This window comes from Quercus suber, unplaced genomic scaffold, assembly GCF_002906115.3.
Source record: "Quercus suber isolate HL8 unplaced genomic scaffold, Cork oak 2.0 scaffold_265, whole genome shotgun sequence".
Taxonomy (NCBI): Eukaryota; Viridiplantae; Streptophyta; class Magnoliopsida; order Fagales; family Fagaceae; genus Quercus; species Quercus suber.
Window position 1 is genome coordinate 611,307 of NW_027069721.1, and position 26,705 is coordinate 638,011.

At 37.4% G+C, this 26,705-nt stretch overlaps 1 protein-coding gene and 1 pseudogene across 6 annotated transcripts; one reads left to right on the plus strand and one right to left on the minus strand.

Moving 5' to 3' along the window:
- Positions 1–229: 229 nt before the first annotated feature.
- LOC111994442 (uncharacterized) lies at positions 230–3,738 on the minus strand. 6 transcript variants are annotated; one of them, XR_002881082.2, is made up of 5 exons: positions 2,361–3,736; positions 1,394–2,045; positions 1,073–1,164; positions 584–782; positions 230–492 (listed from the first exon to the last, which is right to left on the minus strand). XR_002881082.2 is itself a non-coding variant. In XM_024026324.2 (5 exons), the coding sequence occupies exons 1-4, from the start codon at positions 2,816–2,818 to the stop codon at positions 650–652; spliced, it is 1,335 nt and encodes a 444-aa protein (XP_023882092.1). In that variant the 5' UTR covers positions 2,819–3,736; the 3' UTR covers positions 230–492; positions 608–649. The 6 variants fall into 6 exon arrangements, 5 of the variants coding, with proteins under 5 accessions (XP_023882092.1, XP_023882093.1, XP_023882091.1 ...); XM_024026324.2 differs by having other exon boundaries at positions 608–782; XM_024026325.2 differs by having other exon boundaries at positions 230–782; positions 1,103–1,164; positions 2,361–3,737.
- Positions 3,739–16,991: 13,253 nt separating this feature from the next.
- Positions 16,992–26,418, plus strand: LOC112024483 (uncharacterized; annotated as a pseudogene).
- The last annotated feature ends 287 nt before the right edge of the window (positions 26,419–26,705 follow it).

Here is a 26,705-nt window from a genome sequence, read left to right on the forward strand (position 1 = left end):
AAATAATTTGAGAGAGGCTTATTTAACTATCCACAATTGGGAAGGAAATTATCAACTTGCATTTGAGAAACGATGATTAGAGAGTAGTGAGCTGAAGTGCCTCATTCATTCAATTTGTATAATGCGAGTCTTTCCCTCCAGGAGATGTTTAAAAACTCAAAGCTTGCATAAGCCTTTTTTTTTTTTTTGGGGGGGGGGGGGGGGGGGGGTGTGTTTCTGAAAAAGGATCTATATCAAAATGAAAAAGAGAATTATGAAGCAGAAACTTGAGTTTATAGAAAACTGGATGCAAGTTACAACATTAAGAAGCAAGGTGGTAAAACCCGATGAAAGTACAGGATCATGTACATTGCTTGTGCATGACCAATGGCATGGCTTTCTAATGCCATGCAGGTGCCTACACATGACAGGCTGGTGGTTGCACTTAGGCATAGCATGGCAAGCTGCCATGGCTGCTACTTCACTGCTGACAACTTTGAGGGAAGATAGTGCCTATAAACAATTAAACATGCATCAGAAATTGTTGAAATAGTAAGCAATTTCAGCGCGCTTGAAAACAGTGATACATAATAAGCGAACCAACATAGCAGGTTAATTGGCTTTTTGCCTATCTTTTGGTCATCCAAAATAATGCTAGGCTTGACTTTGGTCAGCATTTTTTCTTCCTCTTTTTTGTACTACTTGTGCTTCCCATATTACTGGCAGTGATTAGTTTATAATCAGAGCATGGCATTTCGCTGAGCTTCCCAAACATCTTTTCGTAGAAGTGCCAGAGTTCTGACCTAATCAAAGGAGATATTAGGTAGCAAAATTAGTTGAGGAGAATTACAAAAATGTTAAAAGAAAAATATGAAGAAGATAGTATTTGATACGGAATTATACTACTCGTATAGGAAAATTTTTAAGTACTTTAGGAGTACGGAGAAATAGTGCTCCCTCTTCTTACATTCATGATAGACTCCACAATTAATTTAATGAGTGGACTCCTCTATGAATGTGAGAGGAGAGAGCATCATTCTCTGTACTTGGAGAATACCTAAGAATTATTCATTTGTATGATATATATACACACCAGTATGCCAAGAACTGAAATGGCGCATACTTCCCATATACACGTTCAATATCTCTCTGTACTGTTTGAACGGTGGAATTTCTTGCATGGACCTGCATTAAGAAAACATCAATCATATTCATATGTTTAGTTTTTCAACGGTAGGGGTGGAATTTCTCCATGCATTAAGAAAACGTCAATTATATTCATATGTTTAGTTTTTCAACAGTAGTGGTGGAATTTCTCGCATGGACCTGCATTAAGAAAATGTCAATCATATTCATATGTTTAGTTTTTCAACGGTAGTAATTACAAAAGCATGAGGAAGAACCAAAAAGGTACCTTTCTTAGATGTCGAATAGTTTCAGAATCTGTTGGAATGACATGGTAATATCCCATGCACATAAGCACATTGGCACATGTAAAATTACCAAATCCATCAATTTCTTTCAACTGTTTAGCCAACTTATCATAGTTGCTGGATTTGGCAAAGCTTGCTCCTTTACTGGCCTCCTCAAGTTGTGTTAGTTGAATCCTGCCTTCAACAATATCCCGTGCAAGTTTCAAAATGCGACTTGCTCTATACCCAAGATTGCATCTTGAAGCCAGAAAGCCTTCATCAAGGTTTGCTAATTCTGTTGGGCTAGGAAAATTTCCAAAGGTATCATAGTCAGAAGCAATGTTGTGTGGTTCATCCGCAGCCTGACAAGTTTTGCAGTTTAGACATGAATAATCATCATCATCATCGTGTACAATATCAGCTGGAACACAGTCTGTTTTGATAGACCAAGAATCTGTAAAATTCGTTGAAACCTTGGACTCTTGTGGTATGGGTGTGTTGGGAATGAAGTGGTCCTTATCGGGTTTTGGGGTATTAAAGTTGTTACTTGCAGCAGCTGCAGAATCAGTCACAAATAACAGACTGGATGATTGAGGCTGCAGTTCCAACTGAAGCTCACAAAGTGCTCTAGCCATGCTTAAAGTCCTGGACCACCTATTGAAGTCTTATTGGTGTTAGCTTAGCTAATCTAGTGGTCTAGTTACTAAAAGGAAAAAGACTAGTGATTTTGAAGTTTTTACCCTTTTTGTCAAAAGAGTCGTATTTATGGTCCAAGTTATATCAGAGTAGGAGTAGTAAAGTGTGAGATATGAGTTAGTCCTACTACTTATTAGTACTTACATAGTAGAGGTCATTAATCGACACGAATGGGAAGGCATAACGTCAAACAGTTGGCAGGTATGGGAAATGAAAGCATACATTTATCTATAGCAAAATGGAAGTAGTAAAGAGAGAGAGAGAGAAACTGACTGGCAGTTGCAGAGAAGCATGCACTTGACCATGTCTTCAAACAAGGTAGGAGACCTAAACACCCTGCCCACAAAGCTGCTCTCCTTCTTCTCATTGTTGTACATATTTCGGAACTCTCTCACAGCTCTCTCCTCATCTTCAGACAAACGCAGCATTCGTGACACCTGAGCCAGCACTGATTCTCGATGTTGTCGGGAGAGACTGGAAGAGTTATGGCAGTAAACGCGGACATAGAGCGAGTGAGGGGCCCACTGGTGTTGAGAAATACGGACCATCACTGATTCTGAATCTGAATCTCCAAGACGGAGTGGACGGAGAAGTGTCTTGGAAACGGGGTCCCACTGATTAGGTGGCATCATGAACAGTCCATGGCTACACACTGCTTTCTCCAGTTCAAAACTCTCCTCCTCCGCTGCCCCCAGTGGCAATTCTAACACCACCACCCCACCACTACTCATCTTTTTGTTTTACCAAACCAAGCAACCAAATGTCTTTTTTTAAAATATATATATATATATATATATATATGTGGGTAAAATTTCACAAACTACCAATTTCGTCTTAAAAGACAATTTTGTCCCTGATTTTTTTCTCTTCTTCCTCTCTTCTGTCTCTTTCCTCTCCCCCTTTCTTCTCTGAGTTCTCCATCTCAGAACTCTCTCTCTAATGGAGCCTTAGCCACGGCGAAGCCCATGACTTGGTCACCGGCATCAACAACAACACCACCACGCAAGGTCTTCCCGATTCCCACCGCAAGATTGACCTTGACCCCATCAGCGCTCGCCCCTTCTCTCCCAAATCGGAACCCACACTTCTCTCTCTCTACGCTTCCGAAACCAAATCCCGCAACGGAAAGCCGATTCTCATCCAAATCCCTGACCTCTCTCAGCCCTCGCTTTACCACACTCCTCGCCGCACCACCGCTGCCGCTGCCGCCGCCGCTAACAATCGTCCTTCTGTTGGTCTTTTGTCGCTGCCTTTAGAGCCGCAGATCGCCGTTAAATCGCTCTCGATTGCTATTACAAGCAGATCTCGCAGATGCCGAGTTGGTCTAAACTCGAATTTTTCCAATCCGTCGCTGCCTGGGCCGGCCAGGACTGCCCTTGTAAAAGAGAGTTCGACGAAGAATTCGAAAATTGCACGTCTTTTTCGGATTCTAGAGTGATCGAGAATTGAATTGAGATTGAGGGTGTGGTTGAAGAGATGAACAAATTAGGGATCTAGAAATACAAGGCTGATGATAACGATGATGAAAATTCCGAAAAATCTAAGGTGTTGTTGCCTAAGGTTCTGAGATGGAGAACTCAGATAAGAAAGGGGGAGAGGAAAGAGAGAGAAGAGAGGAAGAAGAGAAAAGAAAAAAAATAAATAAATAACCGCATTTTTTTTTTAAGTTCAGGGACAAAATTGTCTTTTAAGACGAAATTGGCAGGTTTTAAAATGTTTTGGTCTTAGTAGGTATTATTAGATACCTTAAGGATGGTTTGTAAAATTTACCCTCTATATATATATATATTATATATTTATATTTATGTTATATATATGTATACATATATATATATATATATATAAATTTCTTTTTTTTTTTTTGGTGAAAAAGACGATTCAATACAAAACAACTAAGAGCCTACAGCAAGAACAGGGCAGCGCCTGTCAAAAAACAAACCAATAAAATCAGCCTCAAAGGCTTCCAAAACGCCCTCAGGTGGACTATGATAAACATCATCTACTAGTTGGTCAGAGCCCATCCTTGCCATAATGTCAGCACAATGATTGGCTTGACGGTAACAATGTCTGATCTGTACCTGTTGAAAGCAGCTCAACAATTGCCTGCAGTCATCCAACAAGGGAGAAACTACAATGTTTACATAGTTGGAGTTTAGCACAGCATCCACAATAACTCTAGCATCAACTTCAACTAATAAACATTGAATATTAAGGCTGTTGCAAAGGGCTAAGCCATCTCTAAGGCCCCACATTTCTGCTACAAAGCTACTAGCTGACCCAATGTGCTTCGTGAACCCCGAAATCCACCTCCCATGCTCATCTCTTACGACACCACCACATCCAGCCCGACCATTACTAGCCATATGAGACCCATCAGTATTAAGCTTCTTCCACCCAATTGGAGGTCTCTCCCACCGAATCCGCTTTATCACACTACAAACAGAATGTCTCGGAGAAATTGCACAACACAGAAACTCATAGGCTTGAGCACGAATGTAAGTAACTAAACCCGGGTTAAGACTTCTACCATTGAACACACTTTGGTTTCTGCTTTTCCAAATACTCCACACAGCAATAGGAAAAAGAATCCTCCACTGAAAACCTCCTCGGATACTACTGTCCTTCCCATTAGCTCTCAACCACTCCTGAGTATCATACCTCCAAAAGTCTCGATTTTGAAACCCAATCCCCAGCTGACCCCACACAGCCTTAACCCTTATACAGTCCCTAAGAGCATGCAAAATAGTCTCAGGCTCCATTTGGCAAATGGGACAACAATCATCTTCCCCCATACCCCTTTTCACCAAACACCCTTTCACCCCTATACTGTTATGGCCACATTGCCATAAGAAAGTCTTGATTCGAGGGAGAGCTTCAATTTTCCAAACCCACTCCAACTTAATTTGCGGCCTATGATCATCACCTATAGAAATAGTGTAAGCACTTTTTAGATCAAAAGCACCCCTCGGATTGCCTGCCCAAGCCAACTTATCCCTTCCCCTACTCACTGCTGAAACCGGAGTTGCTTGAATCAAGGATTTCAAGTCTGAAGGGAGATCAAAAGAAATCTGATCCCATTGCCACCCCACATCTGTCAAAACATCTTTCACCTTTAAAAGAGAGGCTTCTTGGGTTAAAGGGCCTTGGATTAGGTGGCGCAAAGGACCTTGAGCCATCCATCTATCAAGCCAAAAATTTAAGGAACTATCTCTTCCAATCGTCCACATTGCTCCTTTGTTAAAGGTACCCATCCCATTCTTCATGGCTCTCCAAATCGGGGAGCAAGGAAGCCTATTCACATTACTTGCATTTACTCTTCTATTGTTGCAATATTTCTGCCTTAATACTTGTGACCACAAAGCATTTGTTTCCGTATGAAAACGCCAATTTAACTTGGCAAGAAGAGCATTGTTTCTACCCTTTGCAGCCTGCAAACCAAGGCCCCCTTCCTCCTTAGGTTTAACCACTTTGTGCCAGCCAACCCAGTGAACTTTCTTAGAAGCTTCAGACGAACCCCATAAAAAATTCCGGTTTACCCGGTCAATACCCTCAAGAATTCTAACCGGCAATTGAGTACACTGCATGACATAAGCTGGGATAGCAGCTGAGGAGGCTTGAATGAGCACCGTGCGACCAGCTAGTGAGAGCAAATTCGCTTTCCACCCCGCTAGTTTATTCTTCACTCTATCAAGAATGTAATTGAAGTCTTGAGAAGAAGAGCCAGAGTGTCTAATAGGGAAACCGAGGTATTTTCCAAGTGATGGAGTAGAGCGGAATCCAAGGATGTCACAAAAGGACTCCCTACTGTCCCTATCCACATTAGGCGAAAAGAAAACTCTTGACTTGGCTTCACTCACAGTTTGCCCTGAGATATTGCAAAATTCATCCAACACATCTCTTATCATAGAGCAATTGGAGGCATCTGCTCTAGCAAAGAGAACTAAATCATCCGCAAAAAACATATGGGAAAAAGCCGGGCCACTTTGAGATACTTTAACCGGCTGCCAAAGTTTAGCATTGCATTTTTCTTGGATAAGCTGTCCAAGGAACTCCATACATAAAATGAATAGGTACGGTGACAAAGGGTCACCCTGCCTTATTCCTCTCGACGGATAAATTGGATCCAAAGCTTCCCCATTGAACAAAATTTCTGTCGACACTGTAGAAACATAGCTCATAATGATGTCCACTAAATCCACAGGGAAGTTAGCTCTAATCATCATATCCCTTATGAAATTCCACTCAAGCTTGTCATAAGCCTTCTCCAAATCAATCTTCAAGGCCATATACCCCACTTTTCCTCTTTTTTTGCTAAGAGAATGGATGATTTCTTGCACTATGATTGCATTATCAACACTTTTCCTTCCCGGAACAAAGGCTGATTGGAGAGGGGAGATAAGTTTATCCAAAAAGGGCCTAAGCCTTGCAACAATTATCTTTGTGACAACTTTATAAACAGTGTTACACAAGCTGATAGGCCGATAATTACCCAACGTTTCAGGACCTTGCACTTTAGGAATGAGTGCAATGTGAGTCCTATTCAAGTACTCCGGCATTTTCCTCTCCGCAAAGATTTTTCCCACTTCCTCCAAGACCGACTTGCCCACAACCAACCAGAATCTTTGGAAGAATCCGGCATGCAGCCCATCCGGACCAGGTGCTTTGAAAGGTTTGAGCGACCAAAGGGCTGATTTTATCTCCTCCTCAGAGGCAGCCCCACTGATACTCATCTTTTCCTCCTCAGACAACTTAGCTTGCCATTGAGAAACTAAGGGATGACATCGAGCGCTACTTAAAAGAGACGAAGTGTACACTCCCTCAAAACCTCTTCTAATGAAGTCCTTGATTTCATTCTCCTCGTGGATCCATTCTCCAGTTAAATCTTTGATAGCCAAAATCCGGTTTCTTTTCCTTCTGACCAGCGTCGAGACATGAAAAAAGGCTGTATTTCGGTCCCCCTGAACCATCCAATTCACTCGAGATTTTAAGGCCCATAATTCCTCTTCTTGCCTAAGCACCATATCAAGCTTCTGATGAAGATCATTCTCCAGATTGAGAAGAAAGTTTGAAGGCCTAGCCGAAATTACCCTCTGGATACCATTTAACCTAGCCATAATGTTTTTCTTCTTTTCAAAAATATTCCCGAAGTGCAAACGGTTCCAATTGGCTGCATCTTCAGTGAAAGTGTTAACTGCCTCAGAGAACACAGGATTAAGATGCCAAGCCCGAGATACAACCTGAGGGAAAGAAGGGTCAGATAGCCAGCACGATTGGAATCTAAAAGGCCTTTTCCTCCCTGTAAAACTTCTTGGCAGCATTTCAAGCAGGACGGGGCAATGATCTGAATGACATCTAGTAAGGTGAACAACTTTTGCATCAGGAAACAACAAACACCAGCTAGGATTCACAAAAAACCTATCTATCCGTTCTTGGATTAGAGCTTGGAGAGGCCTTTTATTTGTCCAGGTAAACCGGGCCCCAGTGAACCCAATATCAATCATGCTACACTTATCTAAACATTCTTTAAATAATAAAGATCTACTCACACTCACAGGTCGACCCCCAGACTTGTCTTCTCCCATAAGCGGCTCATTAAAATTCCCAGCAAGAACCCACGGCAATTCATGCAATTCAGCCACCTTTATTAAATTATTCCATAAAATATGCCGTTCAGCACTCCTAGGACTAGCATAAATGGCAGAAAACAACCAATTATAATCAGAGTTTGGTACCTTTACAATAGCATGAATCTCCTGTTCCGTGCTAGACAGAGGCGTGACATCCACCCTTTCAGAGTTCCAGAGCATCCACAAACCCCCAGCAAGGCCAATAGTGTCTGTATGAATAGCATTCTCGAAAGGGAGCCTGTCAGTAATACCCCTAGCTCTCTCACCGCCAACTCGAGTCTCCATTAGAACCAAGATTGTTGGATTATGGATACGGACCAGCTCTCTGACATGATTTAGGAAGTTGGGCTTAAGCGCCCCCCTACAATTCCATATTATCACATTCATAAAAATAGTATGATCAAAATTGGAACAATCCTTACTTAGGACGCATTAGCATCGCCTCCACCCTCAAATTCCATCCGGTCCGCTTCTGCCATTCCCTCATCTGCCCTGTTCTCAATACCATCTCTAGAGAACGCAAATGAACCCACATCTCCATTGCCATTAGGAAGGACTACGAGAGCTTCACGGCCTACCTGCTGCCCATTATTGAGATTGGCTGCCTTTCCGCTTTGCACAACTTCTTTTTCTTGCACACTGAGGTTCTCAACCAGACTTGCCTTCACCCCTTTGCATTCACCTCTGTCAATAGGAATATCCACTCCCAAACCATCTTTAACTTCGACTTGACCCACCCCAAAATCCGAATTGGGTTCATTCGGATCTTCACAAGATGCACCTCTGGGATGATTACCCATCCCTGACCGTGACTTTGCATTGAAATGAAAATTCGAAGCATCTCTTTGCTGTTGGGAACCATCGGCGCTAGACATATTAGTCTCTTCACTAGGCGCAAAATCAAACAAACTAACTGAGAGAGATGGGTGTTGTGAACTACCCCCTTCAACGGCGCCTGGAGACCAAACTTTATGCAACCTAGCCCGAGCAAAGTCCTTTTTGCCCTTTACAGATGCCTTAGTAACACCTTTCGGAGTAACTCCTTCTTTCCCTTGTCGATTTCCTGATAAATCAAGCCCAGTGGGTGTTGGGCCACCATTTAAAGCGTGTTGGGCTTGGTAATTGGACACCTTTCTCAAACCTTGTATAACACTTCCAATTCGGGCCCCATTGATTAATCCTGATGGTGAGTGCTTCCTTTTGGCCTCCCTCAAGGCTTCAGAGCTATTATTCGAATTAGTTGGCCCTTCAATAATCCTGGAATCAAGCCCATGCATCCCATGCGCTTGTTGTGGCTGTACAGTTACCTGCGGAAGCAAAGTTCCACTACTTCTGGTGTTTCTTGTCTTCTTGCGAGTAACCACAACCCACGGTCCATAATTCCCTTCAGACTCCTTCTCATGCTCCTTCTCATGCTCTGCATGAAGCACGCTCCTTGTGGGGCCCTCCTTGTCTTCAGCCACGTCAGAAACATGCACACTGCATGAGCCTGGTATCACCCCTCGGTCTTCCTCTGTCACCGTAGGCTTTGGAGAAAAATCTCGCCGGATAGTAAACGGACAGCTTTCCCTACGGTGTCCAACTCTTCCACAATCAAAGCAAAGCCTATGAATCCCTTCATATGAGACCGACTGTTCAACCTTTCCAATCAAAATGCCAGTTACGAGTGGTTTAGTAACATCTATTTGAACACACAATCGCGCGAACCTACCACGAGTTTCAGACGCAGTGTGTGTATCAATTCGCAAAACAGTACCAACAGTCTTCCCAATCTGCATGAGAGCCTCCTCATTGTAATATTCAATCGGTAACTCAGTAAGCCTAATCCATACAGCTACAGATGAGACATTAGCCGTCGTTGGTCTAAAATCCGGCTCCCAAGGTCTGATGGAAAGGAAGTGCTCACCGATGAACCAAGGCCCTTTCTTGAGTATGGTATCATAGTCTTCTTTCAAAGAAAACCGGGTAAGGAAGAAGCCATGCCCCAAGTCTACACATTCCAGCCTTCCCGCTGGTTTCCAGAGTGACAACAATCTATTATGAAGGAAAGTAAATCCAGCAGAGCGACCAAAAACTTTTACTATGAGAGCTCTTTCCCATGGTCTCCGGATTTGCCGTTTGAAGTCCTTGGAGAAACTCACCGCCGCAAGCCCTTCTCGCAATGCATTCATCTCTCCTTCATCTGAATCAGATTCATCTTCCATTCGATCCACAAGGTTGAAAGCCTGGGAAAAGGCACCAGGAATCTCCCCTATGAGTCTGTCCTTAAAGGATGTTGCTCGGTTCCAGTGACCATAGCAATGGCTGGGAGACGATGGCATTGAGACCTGCCCTTCGTGGAAGCCTGAATGGTTAACGTCCTTCACCTTCTTGTTACTGCGCGCGAGTTCTTCTTGTTCCTCTCGAGAGAGAGCGAGAGAGTTCGCGAGAGAGTCCATTGTGTTTGTTTATACTTGAGGCTGTTACAGTCGACCAAATTTCATTTTCACATACCTATTAAAAGACCCAAAAATAAAATAAATTCTGAAAAATATGTATTTGTTTCAAATATTAAAATCATGACGATGCTCCATTTCAACAATGACCAAATTAGCTTGAACCAGAATAGAGTAATTGGGTTTTCCTTGTTTTATTTACTCACTTTATTTGAATTCTTTTACTTGGTGCAAGTGAGATTTCCCTAAACATACGAGCAGAAGGAAAGTATTTAAACATGAACAGTGTTTGTTGCAAACATTGTGTGTTTACACATTCCAAAAACAATTGAATTTTAAACTTGAGATTAAGATTTCCCTAAACATATAATGAGTATAAGGAAAGTATTCGAACATGGGAAGTGTTTGTTGCACACATTGTGTGTGTATTTACACACTCCCAAAACAATTGAATTTCAAATTTGAAAATGCAACTTCAATGTGTAAATGCACACACATGCTCTATTTTCCCTTCATGGCGAACATTTTAAAGCAGCCCCGCGATTTGTGTGTATGTTTGTTATGTTTATACTTTATATACACACTTCGAATTGAGACAGGCAAGAGGAATATTTTTGTTTTTATACTAGTATATTAGATTAGATCATTTTAGGGAACATTTATGCGCATGAATTTCGTCCTCTTCAAAGGTTGGGACTTAGGACTTGGAAATGCATTACTAATTGATAGGATTTGTTAGTTATTTAGGCTGTATCATTGTTTTTCTTTCTGTAAAAACGGCACCAGTAACCATGTTTACGTGCTAGTCTAAAATAATAACACTATAGGATAAAAAATTATACTCAACCACCCTATTTCTCGTGGGCTAGAGGTGCCTATAAAGCTCAAAGGTTCTTTAACTTAATAAAAAGTTCAAAAAGAGCATTGAAGATGAGGGAAAATTAAATTATTAACATTCCTTTGGTTCCTTAAAATAGTTGGAAAAAGGAAGAAAAAGAAAATCATGAAAAAGTTTTCACTTTTTCTCATTCTTCCCATGAAATAACAAAGCTGTTCTTGCACCACCACCTATTTAATGAGGTATATACTACAGTGAACTGTAAAGGAATTAGCATTACTCTTTTTGATGGAGCCAAATCATATTCCTCTACATTACATTCTAAAGAGAAGTCAATTTGATCTTTAATGTACCACCATCTTTTCAATATCATTGTCACCAATATATGCTACCACTTTCTATGCAGTACGGATTAGGAGTGGCAAAATTAGATACGACTCGCGAACTCAACATGACATGACACGAAATTAGTAGATTATGGGTTGAGGTTTAATGAATTAGTGTCATATTTGAGTTGACACGATTGAAATTAAACGGTTGGCTTAGTGTCCAACCCATGAAACCCGTTTGACTTGTCTAACCCATTTAATTAAATGACATTTTACTAATATACCATTCAAACCCTAGGTAAATAAACTTATTAGTTGTTATGGTTTATTTTCTTTGACATATTATGATTGATTATTTGTAATATTGAGATATGTTTTAGTTTTGAATTATTATTTGTAATGCAGTTACTCGTTGTTCTGAATTTTATATTAAAAATATTTATTTTTTTGGTTTTTCATAATTCATATCAATTTGGTTAGTACTAATTTTTTTTTTTTTTTGTTGATAAAATCTGATAAATATGTCGACACGACTAATCCGTTTAATAAATAGATTGTGTTAAGGTTGAGAAATCTTGACCCGTTTAATAAACATATCGGGTTAGTGTTGACCCATATAATCAGATACTCATGAGTCGACACGACACGAACCCGACACATGAATACAAATTGTCACCCCTACTACAAATACACAACCCCACCCTTACTTTCAAGTTACATACTATTTTCCCAGCGAACTAACCAAACGTAAAGAACTCAAGAATTATCTATATACAGATTTTCTTTCTGTGATCTTTGGATTTTTTCTGGGTTCAGTATTTAATTTCCACCACCTAGCTGAGAAGACAGTTCTTTGTGATGCATGCAATTCGTTCTACAATTGTTCACTGAATAGGCACACTCTAGAAAGTGACTACAACATTATACATCTGTTCACAGGCCATTACCCAAGAAAGAAAATTTCAACTCTACTGTTCCATCACAATAGTTCACGGATTGGGAAAAAAGTAGTATGACGTTTTGCTGTCAATCATAGCAACAAGAGCAATGTACCTAGTTAGAAAAGCCTGCACATTATTTTGTCACTACTTGCCTTAGTCAAAAGGCTGTGTCACTTTGTGCTGGACCATATCTCTAACTCTACAACCGACTAGGTCATCACAACTCACAAGTTGTATTAGTGAAAGTATCCACTCTTGTCATTTAGTTAAAATAAAAGTAAGAAAAAGATAAAATTAAATTATTAATCAAATCTATATTTAGAAGCTAAATTAGAGTACATGTCTTCTTTTTTTAAATAAACACTAATAATCTAATACTTATTAAAACACACATAAAAATAATAATAGTGTTTTAAAATTAGAGTCCTATGTCAATAACTATAAATAAAATAGATAATAATGTAAAATAAATAGGTGTATTATAAATAAGATAGATAATAATGCAAAACAAATAAGTGTACTATAAATGAGATAGATAATAATGCAAAACAAATAGGTGTATAATGTTGACTTAGAGATCTCAAATAAGAGACTAAAATTTCTCAAAAAAAAAAAAAGAAAAAAAAAAGGAGGTTTTAAATAGTTTGGTTGAAAATATCACATTGGATGGAATGAAGAGTCCAGGTATGATAACAAAGCCTCTCTATTATTTTATAAAACAAAAGATATATAATGGTTCTTCTTAAAAAAAAAAAAGAAGATATACAATGTTTGTTCAATAAGAATCTCTCTCTCTCTCTCCAAGTGTGAACACTTTTAAATAATTTTTCTTTTTCAGCTCAATAAATCTATGGATGTGACATTTTTTATTATTATTTTTATTAATTGGTGCGTAATAAAAATAGTGTAAGTGGAAACTTAAATGAACGTGAAAAAAATTGGAAAAAATATTGTTATCTTAGCATTATTCACTCTCAAACAAAAATACCAAACTTGAAAGAAACTTGTGGTTGGGTGTTCCATATAGTGCTCCTAAAAGAATATAATTCCTTCAAGACTACCAATCAATTCTAACAAAGAAAGCAGTATACACCTACCACTATATTTTGATATCTTGTGCTCAGCATACAGGAAGATATATATTATTTTTAAGTTTTATCCTAAAGAAGAATCAGTTATTGAACAACTTTAACATGAAACATAATGTTAGAGAAGCAAGCAATTAACATAAATTAACATAGGGATAGAGACAAGTGAGGGGAATATCCTTAATTATGTAAACTTTTAGGGAAAGCTAATGATTATATAATATCAGCAGTTTTGCTGCATACAAAGTTATGTGCCTCTTTTGAAAAGTAATTAAATGTTATGTTTAGCTATATACTTCTTAGAGAAATGTTATGTCTATAACATTTTTACAACATTTCTACAACAAATCCCAAGTGGTAGGTTGTTACTGGTTGTTATTGTTAGGACAAAAAAGTAATCTTAGTGTTAGTTTCAAATTTGAACCAATAATAACTAACCACCTGTGATTTGTTGTAAAAATGTTGTAAAATTGTTGTAGACGTAGCATCCCTCTACTTCTTATGTAACTTAAACAATCTCGTCACAAAAGAAACTCAAATCCAACTACGCCTTAATCTCATTTGGTTGGATCTGCTACATGAACTTCTTTGTTTCCATTTAGCTCTTTTAAAGGTTATATATCTACTCATGGTGTTCATAACAAAAGCTAAAGTCTAATTACAATTTTTCTTGAATTATTTCTCTATGACAGTGGAGGTGGAAGAGTGATGGAGGAGAAAGAGAGAGGAGTGAGAAACATATACCTGTTTTTGGGTTGAGAGATAAGTATAGAATGTCATAAATAAATGATAATAAATGAGATCCTAATCAAAACATTACTTAGCATTAATGAGTATTTTTTTTACCATTGGATCTACTTAAATCTAATGATTTAAAAAATGTACAACTCTTTAGAGTTACCTTTAGAGTTACACCAAATATAACTGGAACCATCTAGAATTCATTTTCCCTTATTACTATTTCTACATATCATATGATTATTACTGTGGGGGGAAAAAGCCCAAAGCTACCTAACGGGCCCGAAACCGCCTGTTAAAGACTATTGCATTTCTGAGGATTAATAGGTGGTTGGGGCGGCCCATCTAAAGCAGGAAGCCCAGAAGCAGAAGGGGAGTGTCGTCCGAAGAGCTCACCATTGGTCCGAGGATGTCTTGCTCCTCGGCTATGATGAGCCTTGATCAAACGAACGTGTGGAGGGTCCGACTAATCTTCCCAACGGTCCCAACGGCAATGATAGATCCTGGGTGGATCCGGAAATGATCAGAACTAAAAAATATCTGAAGGAAAAGCTGGTACTACCGCATTTAATGCGCTGCAACAGCTTTTCTGGCCGCATTTATGTGGAGAAGACTCCTGAACAGTGCAACCTCAGCTATCGCCACTCACAAAGAATTAAAGTAGACACACGACGTGACATGCACTCGAGTGGATGCGTGGATGAAGAACAAGTGGACGATGGAGATGATAGGAAGGGATGCTATATAAAGAAGAAGGGTCCCTGATAATAAGGGATCGGAAAAAAGAAAGAGAAAGAAAGAGAAAAGCTTTACTGTAACTCTGAATATTGTAATCACGGTTCATTCAATAAAACGCCTCTTCGGACATTCATTCATAGAGTTACCTAAGTTTCAGTTCATGTTATCATCACTGCATGTAACCTAGCTAATTATTCTATGCTTCATATCCAGCCCAGCTCTTTCGATCCACTCTCTACAAATTCATTGTTCCGGGTTCGTTGGGCCTTTAACCCATATCCCTTAGGCTTTGGCAACAAAAACCGACCCTACAATTACTATAGGCACCGAAAACCTTTTGATATTTACTTGTATGACACATGAATATTGTATTGTGCCTTTGGGTTGGTGGGGTTACATTCCTAGAGGACAATATAACTAAAGATGAAGATTCAAAGAGGTAACTATTTTTTTTATTTTACTGTATAACTATTTTTTTTTTCTTGGCTTACAATAAGGGATGATGAACTCGAAGTAACAAAGCTTGGTGTAAAAAAAATTATCATGCAATTAAGTCATATCATTTTTCTTTAATCTTTATAATCTTCTACTATATATCCCTTGAAATATTCACCAAGACAAATGGCAACCATACTTGTGCATACAGTAAATAGGACCCATCATTTCTATTCTATCTAATGCTCTCCTATAATTTATATTCCTGTAAATTAATCCCACCATGGAAAGCCACATATATAGTTTAGTAAGAGATAAAACAAAAACTTCTTTTCCAAAGAGACGATAACAAATGCTTAATATTAAGAAGAAAACAAAGGTTGGAGTTGTTTTTTTCTGATCAAAACAAACTTCTATGCGAATTCTTTTTGGTATAAGCATCCCATACAATATCTGAAACAATCGAAGACAGAAAATGTTAATCAATATATAATATAATATCTAGTTCGGCCACTACTTAATTAATTAATTTTTGCTTCCACCACAGTGCTTTCTATATTTTAATGACAATTATTTTGCGCACCGAAGGATATGGCTCTTTGCATCATCACATTTTATTATTATATTTATATAGACTTCAGTATTTTATAAATTTAAAATTTGGGTTTATTGGCATTGCACTTCCAATTGCAAATTTAATGGAAAATCCCTATGGTATAGCCACCATAGACATTTTATATTACGAAATCGAAGTATGAGAATGTGGACTATCACTTGTGAGTTATGAATTTCCTTACTGTGAAATTTTTTTTTTCCAAGGTAGAAACAAAAATCCCCATCATGATGCCACTATTATAAAATAGTCACTTTGAAGACAACCAACAAATTTTATATCTCAAATTTTTTTTGGGTAGGTTAAAGCCAACTGAGTCAATCTTGTTAATTAAGATATGATTTGTTGTGAGATAATTGATTGGGATTGATAGTAAAATACCTAGCAAATAAATATTCGTGTCGTCTCTCCTCCCCTCTCCTTAGAATAAAAAATTAACTTGTTAAAAAAAAATGTCATCATAATTAATTTGGAAAAGAAAATTTGGGGGGAAAAATTATACCGCGCAATCATTATAATTATTATCCTTTTGAACATATTACTCTATTGATTTTGTTTTGAGAAAAAATGACAAAATAACTTAATTAAATTTTTTTTAAAAGAAATATAATCATCTTTAAAATATGTAAAATTTTTAAAGTTATTATACAGGTACGACAATATCCCACAACAAACTAAGATGTCTAGCTAACACTATAGTACAAGTCAAAATAAAATGAAAAACAGAAAGAAAGAAAGAAAGAAGAGATTATGCCTACTCATCATAAGTCAAAATAGGGCGTTCTAAAAATATCGTTGATATTTTACAGTGTTATAAGCTTTCTTAAATTTCATAATTAAATAAGAGTGTTGTAACTCAAATGTCACACTTTTCTTAGTATTTTCAACGAGGCCGTATAAGGTAAAATTCACTGTCTCTCTAATAATTAAAAGAAAATAGTAATTTAGTATTTTTCCAAAAAAAAAAAAAAAAAAAGGATAAAGAATCCAACGGCTCGATTTCTCGCAAAGCAGGTAGAATTTGCCAGCGATTTCTTCAAATTCTCACCCCTCGAAAGTAGAAAATCCCGAACTCGCGCTCTCTCTCTCTCTCTCTCTCTCTCTCACTTACAGTCAAAGCCACACAACCGCAGAAAATGACACATATCCGTGATTCTTATCTGTCTCTATTTTTTCTTTGTACATACAAAAAGGAAAAACTCTTTCTGATACTTTTTGTAGTTGTCTTGAATTATTGGGGGTAGTTGGTTTTGTGTATTGCTTCAGTTAATATATTCACTTTTTTACTTGACAAGAAACCAATTCTTAGCTTGCACGAGATGGGTATTTTTGTGGGTATAGTTTGAAGTGAAGTCTTTGGACTTCACCTTGATGGCTAGTCGGTCACTTTGTGGGCGTGTACGTATAATACCCGGTTTCACATGTGCTTGTGTTTTTTTTTTTTTCACTATTTAAGATTTGCCTGTGATTCCTTTTCTATGGAGTGAATTTGAGCTTGACGTGTGTTTTGGACTGTATTGCTCTGTGGTTCACAGGGATTTTTTTTGTGTTATGGATTATTGATAAAAATGACAGCTTTCATTCTGTTTAGCTGGATTTGAAGTAAAAGCGTGTAGTTTTTTCTTACAGGGTTCATTGAATTGAGAGGTTTTCTATTCTGGGTTTTGGTCCAAAGTGAATGCTTTGATTCTTTTTAGTTGGTTTTGAACTCATACTGTCTGGTTTTTTCTGTTTTGAACTTTGTTAATGTTGAATTCATCCAAATTTAAGGTTTTTGCTTTCTGGGTATTCGATAAAATGTATGATTGACTTCTCGTTAGTTATATTTGAACTCGAATTGTTTATTTGGTCATTTCTGGACTAAAGTTTGAGGTATTTTTAGTCCGAGTTTAAAAAGATGAAGGGGTTTCTGTTCTTTGAAATGTTAGTTGTACTTTTAATCTCTTTGCTATGTGGTTGTGCAATGAGTAAGGAGTGTACAAACGTTCCTACTCAACTGTCATCACATGGTCTTCGATATGAGCCCCTTTCATCCAATAATGAAACATGGAAGGAAGAGATGTTTTCACACTACCATTTGATACCAACCGATGATTCTGCGTGGTCTAATTTGCTACCAAGAAAGGTTTTGAGGGAAGAAGATGAATACAGTTGGGCAATGACGTATCGGAAAATGAAAAATCAAGGTGGCTTTAAGTTTTCTGGAGATTTTCTTAAGGAAATTTCGTTGCATGATGTGAGATTGGACTCAAATTCAATGCATGGAAGAGCACAGCAAACAAATTTGGAATACCTATTGCTGTTGGATGAGGATAGCTTGGTTTGGAGCTTTAGGAAGACAGCTGGATTGCCAACACCTGGCAATGCATATGGGGGCTGGGAGAAACCAGATTGTGAGCTTCGGGGCCATTTTGTAGGTTAGTTTAGTTTTTTAATCTTGTCAATCATGACTTCTGTACTAAAAAAAAAAAAAAAAAAAGGATAAAGAATCCAACGGCTCGATTTCTCGCAAAGCAGGTAGAATTTGCCAGCGATTTCTTCAAATTCTCACCCCTCGAAAGTAGAAAATCCCGAACTCGCGCTCTCTCTCTCTCTCTCTCTCTCTCTCACTTACAGTCAAAGCCACACAACCGCAGAAAATGACACATATCCGTGATTCTTATCTGTCTCTATTTTTTCTTTGTACATACAAAAAGGAAAAACTCTTTCTGATACTTTTTGTAGTTGTCTTGAATTATTGGGGGTAGTTGGTTTTGTGTATTGCTTCAGTTAATATATTCACTTTTTTACTTGACAAGAAACCAATTCTTAGCTTGCACGAGATGGGTATTTTTGTGGGTATAGTTTGAAGTGAAGTCTTTGGACTTCACCTTGATGGCTAGTCGGTCACTTTGTGGGCGTGTACGTATAATACCCGGTTTCACATGTGCTTGTGTTTTTTTTTTTTTCACTATTTAAGATTTGCCTGTGATTCCTTTTCTATGGAGTGAATTTGAGCTTGACGTGTGTTTTGGACTGTATTGCTCTGTGGTTCACAGGGATTTTTTTTGTGTTATGGATTATTGATAAAAATGACAGCTTTCATTCTGTTTAGCTGGATTTGAAGTAAAAGCGTGTAGTTTTTTCTTACAGGGTTCATTGAATTGAGAGGTTTTCTATTCTGGGTTTTGGTCCAAAGTGAATGCTTTGATTCTTTTTAGTTGGTTTTGAACTCATACTGTCTGGTTTTTTCTGTTTTGAACTTTGTTAATGTTGAATTCATCCAAATTTAAGGTTTTTGCTTTCTGGGTATTCGATAAAATGTATGATTGACTTCTCGTTAGTTATATTTGAACTCGAATTGTTTATTTGGTCATTTCTGGACTAAAGTTTGAGGTATTTTTAGTCCGAGTTTAAAAAGATGAAGGGGTTTCTGTTCTTTGAAATGTTAGTTGTACTTTTAATCTCTTTGCTATGTGGTTGTGCAATGAGTAAGGAGTGTACAAACGTTCCTACTCAACTGTCATCACATGGTCTTCGATATGAGCCCCTTTCATCCAATAATGAAACATGGAAGGAAGAGATGTTTTCACACTACCATTTGATACCAACCGATGATTCTGCGTGGTCTAATTTGCTACCAAGAAAGGTTTTGAGGGAAGAAGATGAATACAGTTGGGCAATGACGTATCGGAAAATGAAAAATCAAGGTGGCTTTAAGTTTTCTGGAGATTTTCTTAAGGAAATTTCGTTGCATGATGTGAGATTGGACTCAAATTCAATGCATGGAAGAGCACAGCAAACAAATTTGGAATACCTATTGCTGTTGGATGAGGATAGCTTGGTTTGGAGCTTTAGGAAGACAGCTGGATTGCCAACACCTGGCAATGCATATGGGGGCTGGGAGAAACCAGATTGTGAGCTTCGGGGCCATTTTGTAGGTTAGTTTAGTTTTTTAATCTTGTCAATCATGACTTCTGTACTTCCTGTTCTGTTTATTTAATCATGTTGTATTCTTGTTTTCTATGCAAAGCCATTGAGTCTTTCTTAGATTCTCTTTCTTTCCTGTATGAATAAAATAATTAGATGACCATAAATGCAAGGAAGTTCAAGAAAGAAACCAAAAAAGTCTAAAAAGTGCAATCACTGAAAATCACTTTACTCAGGTCACCCTGTTTAGTTTCATTTTTTTTCCTTTTTCTGATACAATATCACATATGAGTTCATTTCATTCGACAGTTTAGACAATATTGTTTTTTATGTTCTTAGTTCCTCTATATCCCTGTTCATGAGCATCAGTCTTCTAAACTGCTTTCAACCAAGTGTAATGATGTTTAAGTCAATTTTAGGCTTGAAATTTAGTCACTATGGTTATACTGATTAGCAGGTTCTGTTTTCTTGAAGGACATTACTCCCGTCTGAGCAATTTGATCGTTTTGAAGCTATAAAACCTGTTTGGGCTCCATATTACACTATCCACAAGGTAGATCCTACTTCAATTGTTCTACAAGATGGATTTGATTTATTTGGCCACAACAAGCTATGCAATTAGCTTTGAACTTCTATACTTTGACAGATCTTAGCAGGCCTGCTTGATCAACATACATTTGCTGGTAATCCTCAAGCTTTAAAAATGGTGACATGGATGGTCGATTATTTTTACAACCGTGTTCAGAATGTGATATCAAAGCACAGTTTAGAAAGGCACTATCTGTCACTTAATGAAGAAACTGGTGGCATGAATGATGTCCTTTACAAGTTATACGCCATAACGGTATGTGAACTTATCTAAATGGTTCTGTAGCTCCTCACCTTGATACTTCAATTTACTCTAGTGATACTAATTGTTTCCTGAACTGGGTTGACATATATATCTGCAGAAGTGACCAGATTGGTAAGCAATTGAAACTTATATTAAGTGTGCTATTCCAGAAGTCTTGTTCAATCATATGTACCTTATGCCTTTATTCTGTACTAATTAAAAAATCTATGAAACCATATGAATTTGCAATTGTTATTGCAATTGTTATAGAATCTGAGCCTTTGTTTTATTTTATTTTATTACAAACAATCCTGAGCCTTTGGATATTTAGCATCATTACATGAGAAGCAGGCCTTATATGCTTTGAAAGGTGGTAAGTGGTAACATGTTTTAGTTGATTATGTTTTCTAAAGTTTTTGGCACAATGTTGTTACTGTAGGTCTGCAAGGTACTCGTATCATTGTGAACTGTGGGTTTTGATGTAAGCCTTTCATATTAATATGTGCAGGGAGATCCAAAGCATTTGGTGTTGGCTCACCTTTTTGACAAACCATGCTTTCTAGGAATACTTGCAGTAGAGGTAAGCTTATTTTCTGTTCACTGACTCTAGGTTGATTTTTTGGATTTTCAAAGATTTCTCTCTCTCTCTCTCTCTCTCTCTGTGGTAAACATTAGACAGACAAGTAATCACTTTTCCTTTGGAGGAAACAAAGTAGTGTTCCCTACCTTTCAAACTGTTGCTTTTGTACCGAAAGGACTGAAAGTCTGAAACACTATTAGGAACACTCTGAACTTTGAATTTGTCATTAGTGGAGTTGTTCTTACTACGTTTTGGCATATAACATTTCTGATCAGGAAGCCGAGACTTTTTTACCTTGGAGAAAGCTATCTCTAATACAAATATCATTTACATAATGCAAGAATAGTTAGATATAGGATTTAGATTAAGAGTAGTAATCAGTGACCTTGTGTTCTAATGGTACTACTGTTGCTTGCCTTGTGGTTTCTTAGTACTCTATTTTAACGTAAAACCGTTAAACTTGTCTATTAACTCTTAATTATTACAGGAAAAAGCCTATTCTTTTCAATAGCTTATTAATGGTTATAAAAAAGGAACAAGAAAAAAATAAGTAGATTCAATTTTATGTATGCTCCAAATATCCAATTAATAGGATCAAGGGTGTCACTGAAATTGGAGGGTTTTCTGCCTGAGCTTTCCTTGGTTCCACTTCTACCTTATTTCATAGCAATATAGAGTCAACCATCCCTGGCTTGTGCAGCTGAACAACAGTAATCAGAAATATTTTGTGATTTCTTGCCTACAGTTGGTTTTCCTTCTGGATCAGTAGCACGTATGGTGCCCAATTTTGTGTCTTTATACCTATTTGGTAATGTAAAAAGTACTTTTAATATCTGATAAGAAATGCCAAAGGATGGTAAATTTACCAATGCATTACCGGTTACATTCTTCTTTTCTCAGAATATGGTATTGATTTTACAGTAACTTTACATATAAAGTTTTCAGGGTTTTTCTTTTTCTTGAATTAATTCATTTTCAAGTTTCCATGTTTTCAATTCTGATTTTCATACTTACAATTGTTTCACAATTTTTCTTTTTCTTTTTCTTGTAGGCTGATGACATAGCTGGTTTTCATGCCAATACACACATCCCAATTGTTATAGGATCTCAAAAGCGGTATGAAATCACTGGTGATCCACTTTATAAGGTAACTTCTTTATTAAATTATAAATCATTGGAACAGTAATACTCAGTAAAGCCTGGCTTCATTTATGCTCCTATGCTTAATCATGATATGCTTTTCACCTTCCCTATTCAGTTGCACCTCTGTTTTTGGAAGATTTTCATCTTTTAACTGCTATATAGGGTTAGTTTTTGTTTATCTGAGCGGTTATATGATACAAATGTGTCATGAACTAATCTCCAAATATTTGTAATGCTTGTTCAAAAATATGGTTTTCCAGGCAATAGGGACGTTCTTTATGGAAATTGTTAACTCTTCTCACAGCTATGCAACAGGAGGCACATCAGTTAGTGAGTTCTGGTAATAATAGTAATTCATATATCAATTCTTTCCCTTTACCTGAGTATCTCTGTATGCTACACTGAGTAAATACAAACAGTTGAAACCTTGTGTCCATTTGTTCACATGATATTTGCTAGGTTTTTTTTTTTTTTTCTTTTTGGGTAAATCACCAATTCTTCCAAAAACTTAAACTATTAGGAGATGATGGATAATTATTTAACCACATAATTCTAACACTCCCCCTCACATATGGGCTTAAACTTCTTTTTAATAGGTGAGACCCAACATGTGAGATTTTAAATGGGAGGTAGAGTGGAGGAGATAGGGATCGAACCCAAGCCCTTCTGCTCTAATACCATATTAAATTACCAACTCTCCCAAAAGTTTAAACTATTAGGAGATGATGAGTTTAATCATTTAATCACATAATTATAACATTTTTCACTCTTTTCTGATTGTGTTTCACTTTGATCCCTTGCCCCTGGCAGGTCAGACCCAAAGCGATTGGCAAGCACTCTACAGACAGAGAATGAAGAATGATGCACAACTTATAACATGCTGAAGGTATGCTTTTTCCCCCCTCTAGGGTCTTGATGAAAATTTTCATTGGTTTTTCTGTTGAAAGTTGATTTATGAGCAGCAATGAATCTAAATAATTGCATCTCATTTCACATTTGTGATTGCGTGTGGCCCTCAATTTTATGATATATATTACCATGGTAACTGGGAATATGCATGGATTACCATGTCTTATTGATTTGGTAGGTCTCGCGCCACCTGTTTACGTGGACCAAGGAAATGGCATACGCAGACTATTACGAGCGTGCCTTGACAAATGGTGTGCTAAGCATTCAAAAAGGAACAGAGCCTGGAGTGATGATTTACATGCTTCCACAAGGTCGTGGTGTTTCCAAGGCCAGTGGCTACCATGGATGGGGAACAAAAAATCATTCCTTTTGGTGTTGCTATGGTACAGGTGTGAATTGATTGTCAATTTTGAACTTATTGATTTAAGAATAGAAGTCCAAGGAGTTTTTCTTCAATTTGTGTCAATCTTAACTTCTTTCATCCGTGGTTTTGCTTTTTCATATGGTAGTTTTCCTGCTGAGCAAGTTGATCTGGTTTTCTACTCTTTTATCTCTTTGGTGAAAGTTCCCTGGTAACCATTGATGTTGTATCTCTTTAGCACTTTATCCACTTGACAAGTGTTTTCTTCCTGTTGCTTCCGTAGGAATCGAATCATTCTCAAAGTTAGGAGATTCCATATATTTTGAAGAGGAAGGAGAAGTTCCTAGTCTTTACATCATACAGTATATAACAAGCTCACTTGATTGGAAATCTGGACGAATTTTGCTCAATCAGGAAGTTGATGCTGTTAGTTCATGGGATCCTTACCTCCGAGTGACATTGACACCTACTTTGAAGGAGGTACTGTTATGGTTATGATTTTCTCATAAGCCAAATAGAAGTTAGTTTGCTCTTTTATTATTGTAATAATATGTCACTGCTGACTATATTTTCTTTGGACTTCACTTACTAAGACATTGAATACTCAAATTGCTAATTACCAAGAATAAACATGAGTCCTTTTTATATCACACAATATCTGTTTTTTTTTTTTTTTTTGTAAATGCCCTCCATAGGTAAGGCTCGATTTGGTGGGAGTAAAACCTAAACCTAGATCTAAAGACAGTTCTGGCAAACTTTATGTATACACACACAGACACCCAGCCACGTTTCCCAGCACTTATGCATCTGTGCCTTGGAGACAAACATTCAGCCTGACCAGTGACAATTGGTTTTGAGTATAACAAAGAGTTGCATGAAGTAGTCTTTTTTAAATAAAATAGATGTGAGATTAAATATTTCTTTTTGTTTTCTCTAGTCTTATCTCCAGTCAAAAGGAATCATTACATCCAAGGCTATAACTGGCTTTTATACTGGATCTGATATGCAGGGAGCAGCCCAAGCATCTAATTTGAACTTGCGGATACCTAGTTGGACACATACAGATGGAGCGAAAGCATCACTAAATGACCAGAGTTTAAACCTACCAGCTCCAGGTGTGAATTTCTCCTCTATTAGCTCTTCTTCAAAAGAAGGAAACAACAAATTTCTACAGTTGTCCTTTTTTTTTTTTTTTTTTCCTTATACATATTTTTTAACTATTCTTATTTTCAACTATATCATGTATTTCATTTTATACTTTTTTTATTTTCTCAAATGAAAAAGTGGTCAATGCAATTTAATCTTTCTGCCAAAAGGTCATTTGGCCCTACTCTCTGGCATCTTTGGTGCAAACTACAGAGTTTCTTTACTTAACAGTAATTTAAAGTAATTAAATATATATATATATATATATAATTTCTTCACTTTTCGTATCCCGATGTAGGAAACTTCCTATCAGTCACTAGAGATTGGAGGGTCGGCGACAAAATAACCCTTCAGCTGCCCATTAGTTTGAGAACAGAAGCTATTAAAGGTATTGTCAATGCACTTGACCAGTTTCTACATATACTGAACCTGAGCATACTTTTAATGATTAGCAAAAGAATTATTATGGATGATATATTACTGACAGTCTTTCCAATGAACTTCAGATGACCGGCCTGAGTTTTCCTCTCTTCAGGCAATACTTTATGGTCCCTATCTACTATCAGGTCATACCAGTGGTGACTGGGACATCAAAACTGGGTCAGCCAATTCTCTTTCTGACTGGATAACTCCAATCCCTGCTGCTTATAAAACTTCTCTGGTTTCCTTGTCCCAAGAGTCTGGGGACACAAATTTTGTCTTAACCAATTCAAACCAATCGATCACAATGGAAAAATTACCTGCACCTGGCACCAATTCTGCTGTTCATGCCACTTTCAGACTCATCTTAAATTACTCATCCCCTGCAGAAGTTTCAACAATGAAAGATGCTATTGGCAGATCAGTCATGCTAGAACCATTTGATTTTCCAGGGATGGTTGTAGTGCATCAAGGAAAAGATAAAAACCTTGCAGTTGCAGACTCTTCTGGTAGTGGTGGATCTTCTGTTTTCCGGTTGGTTGCAGGATTGGATGGAAGGGCTGAAACGGTGTCCTTGGAGTCGGAAAGCAACAAGGATTGTTTTGTGTATAGTGGTGTGGATTATAATTCAGGTACAAGCACGAAGCTCAGTTGCAAATCAGAGTCACCAGATACTGATTTTGATAAGGCTGCTGCTAGCTTTGTGTTGAACAAGGGAATCAGTGAATATCACCCTATCAGCTTTATGGCTAAAGGGGCAAGGAGGAATTTTCTTCTGGCACCATTACTGAGCTTTCAAGATGAATCTTATACTATTTACTTTAACATTCAATCTTAATAATTTAGGGAGGGCAATGGAGGTTCATGATAAACCAATTATACAATAAATTTCTGCTGCCTGTTACTTCAAATTTCTTAATTACTTTGGATTACACAGATGGGCTAAGTTAATGTTGATTTAAGGCTCTTTGAGCCTGTCTTGGTGTAGGGAGTCTGATAAAAATCTCTAGAAAGTAGTAATTGGGAAAAGGAGATTGTAAGATGTTAAGTTAGTGTTCTTGTGTAGTTTTACTTCCATTCTTCATTTGTATATTCCTCTCCTACATCAAGTACTTTTCATAAGTATCCATGTCATTAATGCATTCAATGTAATTGTTATCGAAAACAATATTAACTGCGTTTTTTTATTATTCACGAGGATGATAAAATTTCTACAGTGGAAATATATTCTGGTTGGAATTGTTTTGAATGCTTTTGGTTTATGTTATAAAGTACAAATTTTTTGCTTTCCTTGGAATAATTTTTTGCTATGATAAGCACCTCAATCTTGGTATGAAGATTAAAAATATGTGCACTTCTTAATATGTGATATGGAGATACGTTGCACATGCTGGCCAGAACAGGACAGCAATAAAAGGGTTCAAGTTAACACCTTAGATACACATCTTAAGTTGTTAATCACAGAGAGATGGGCAATTGTTTTATAGTTGTGCTACTTTTGAACATTTTTTTTACTTAAGTTTGACTGCAGTGCCA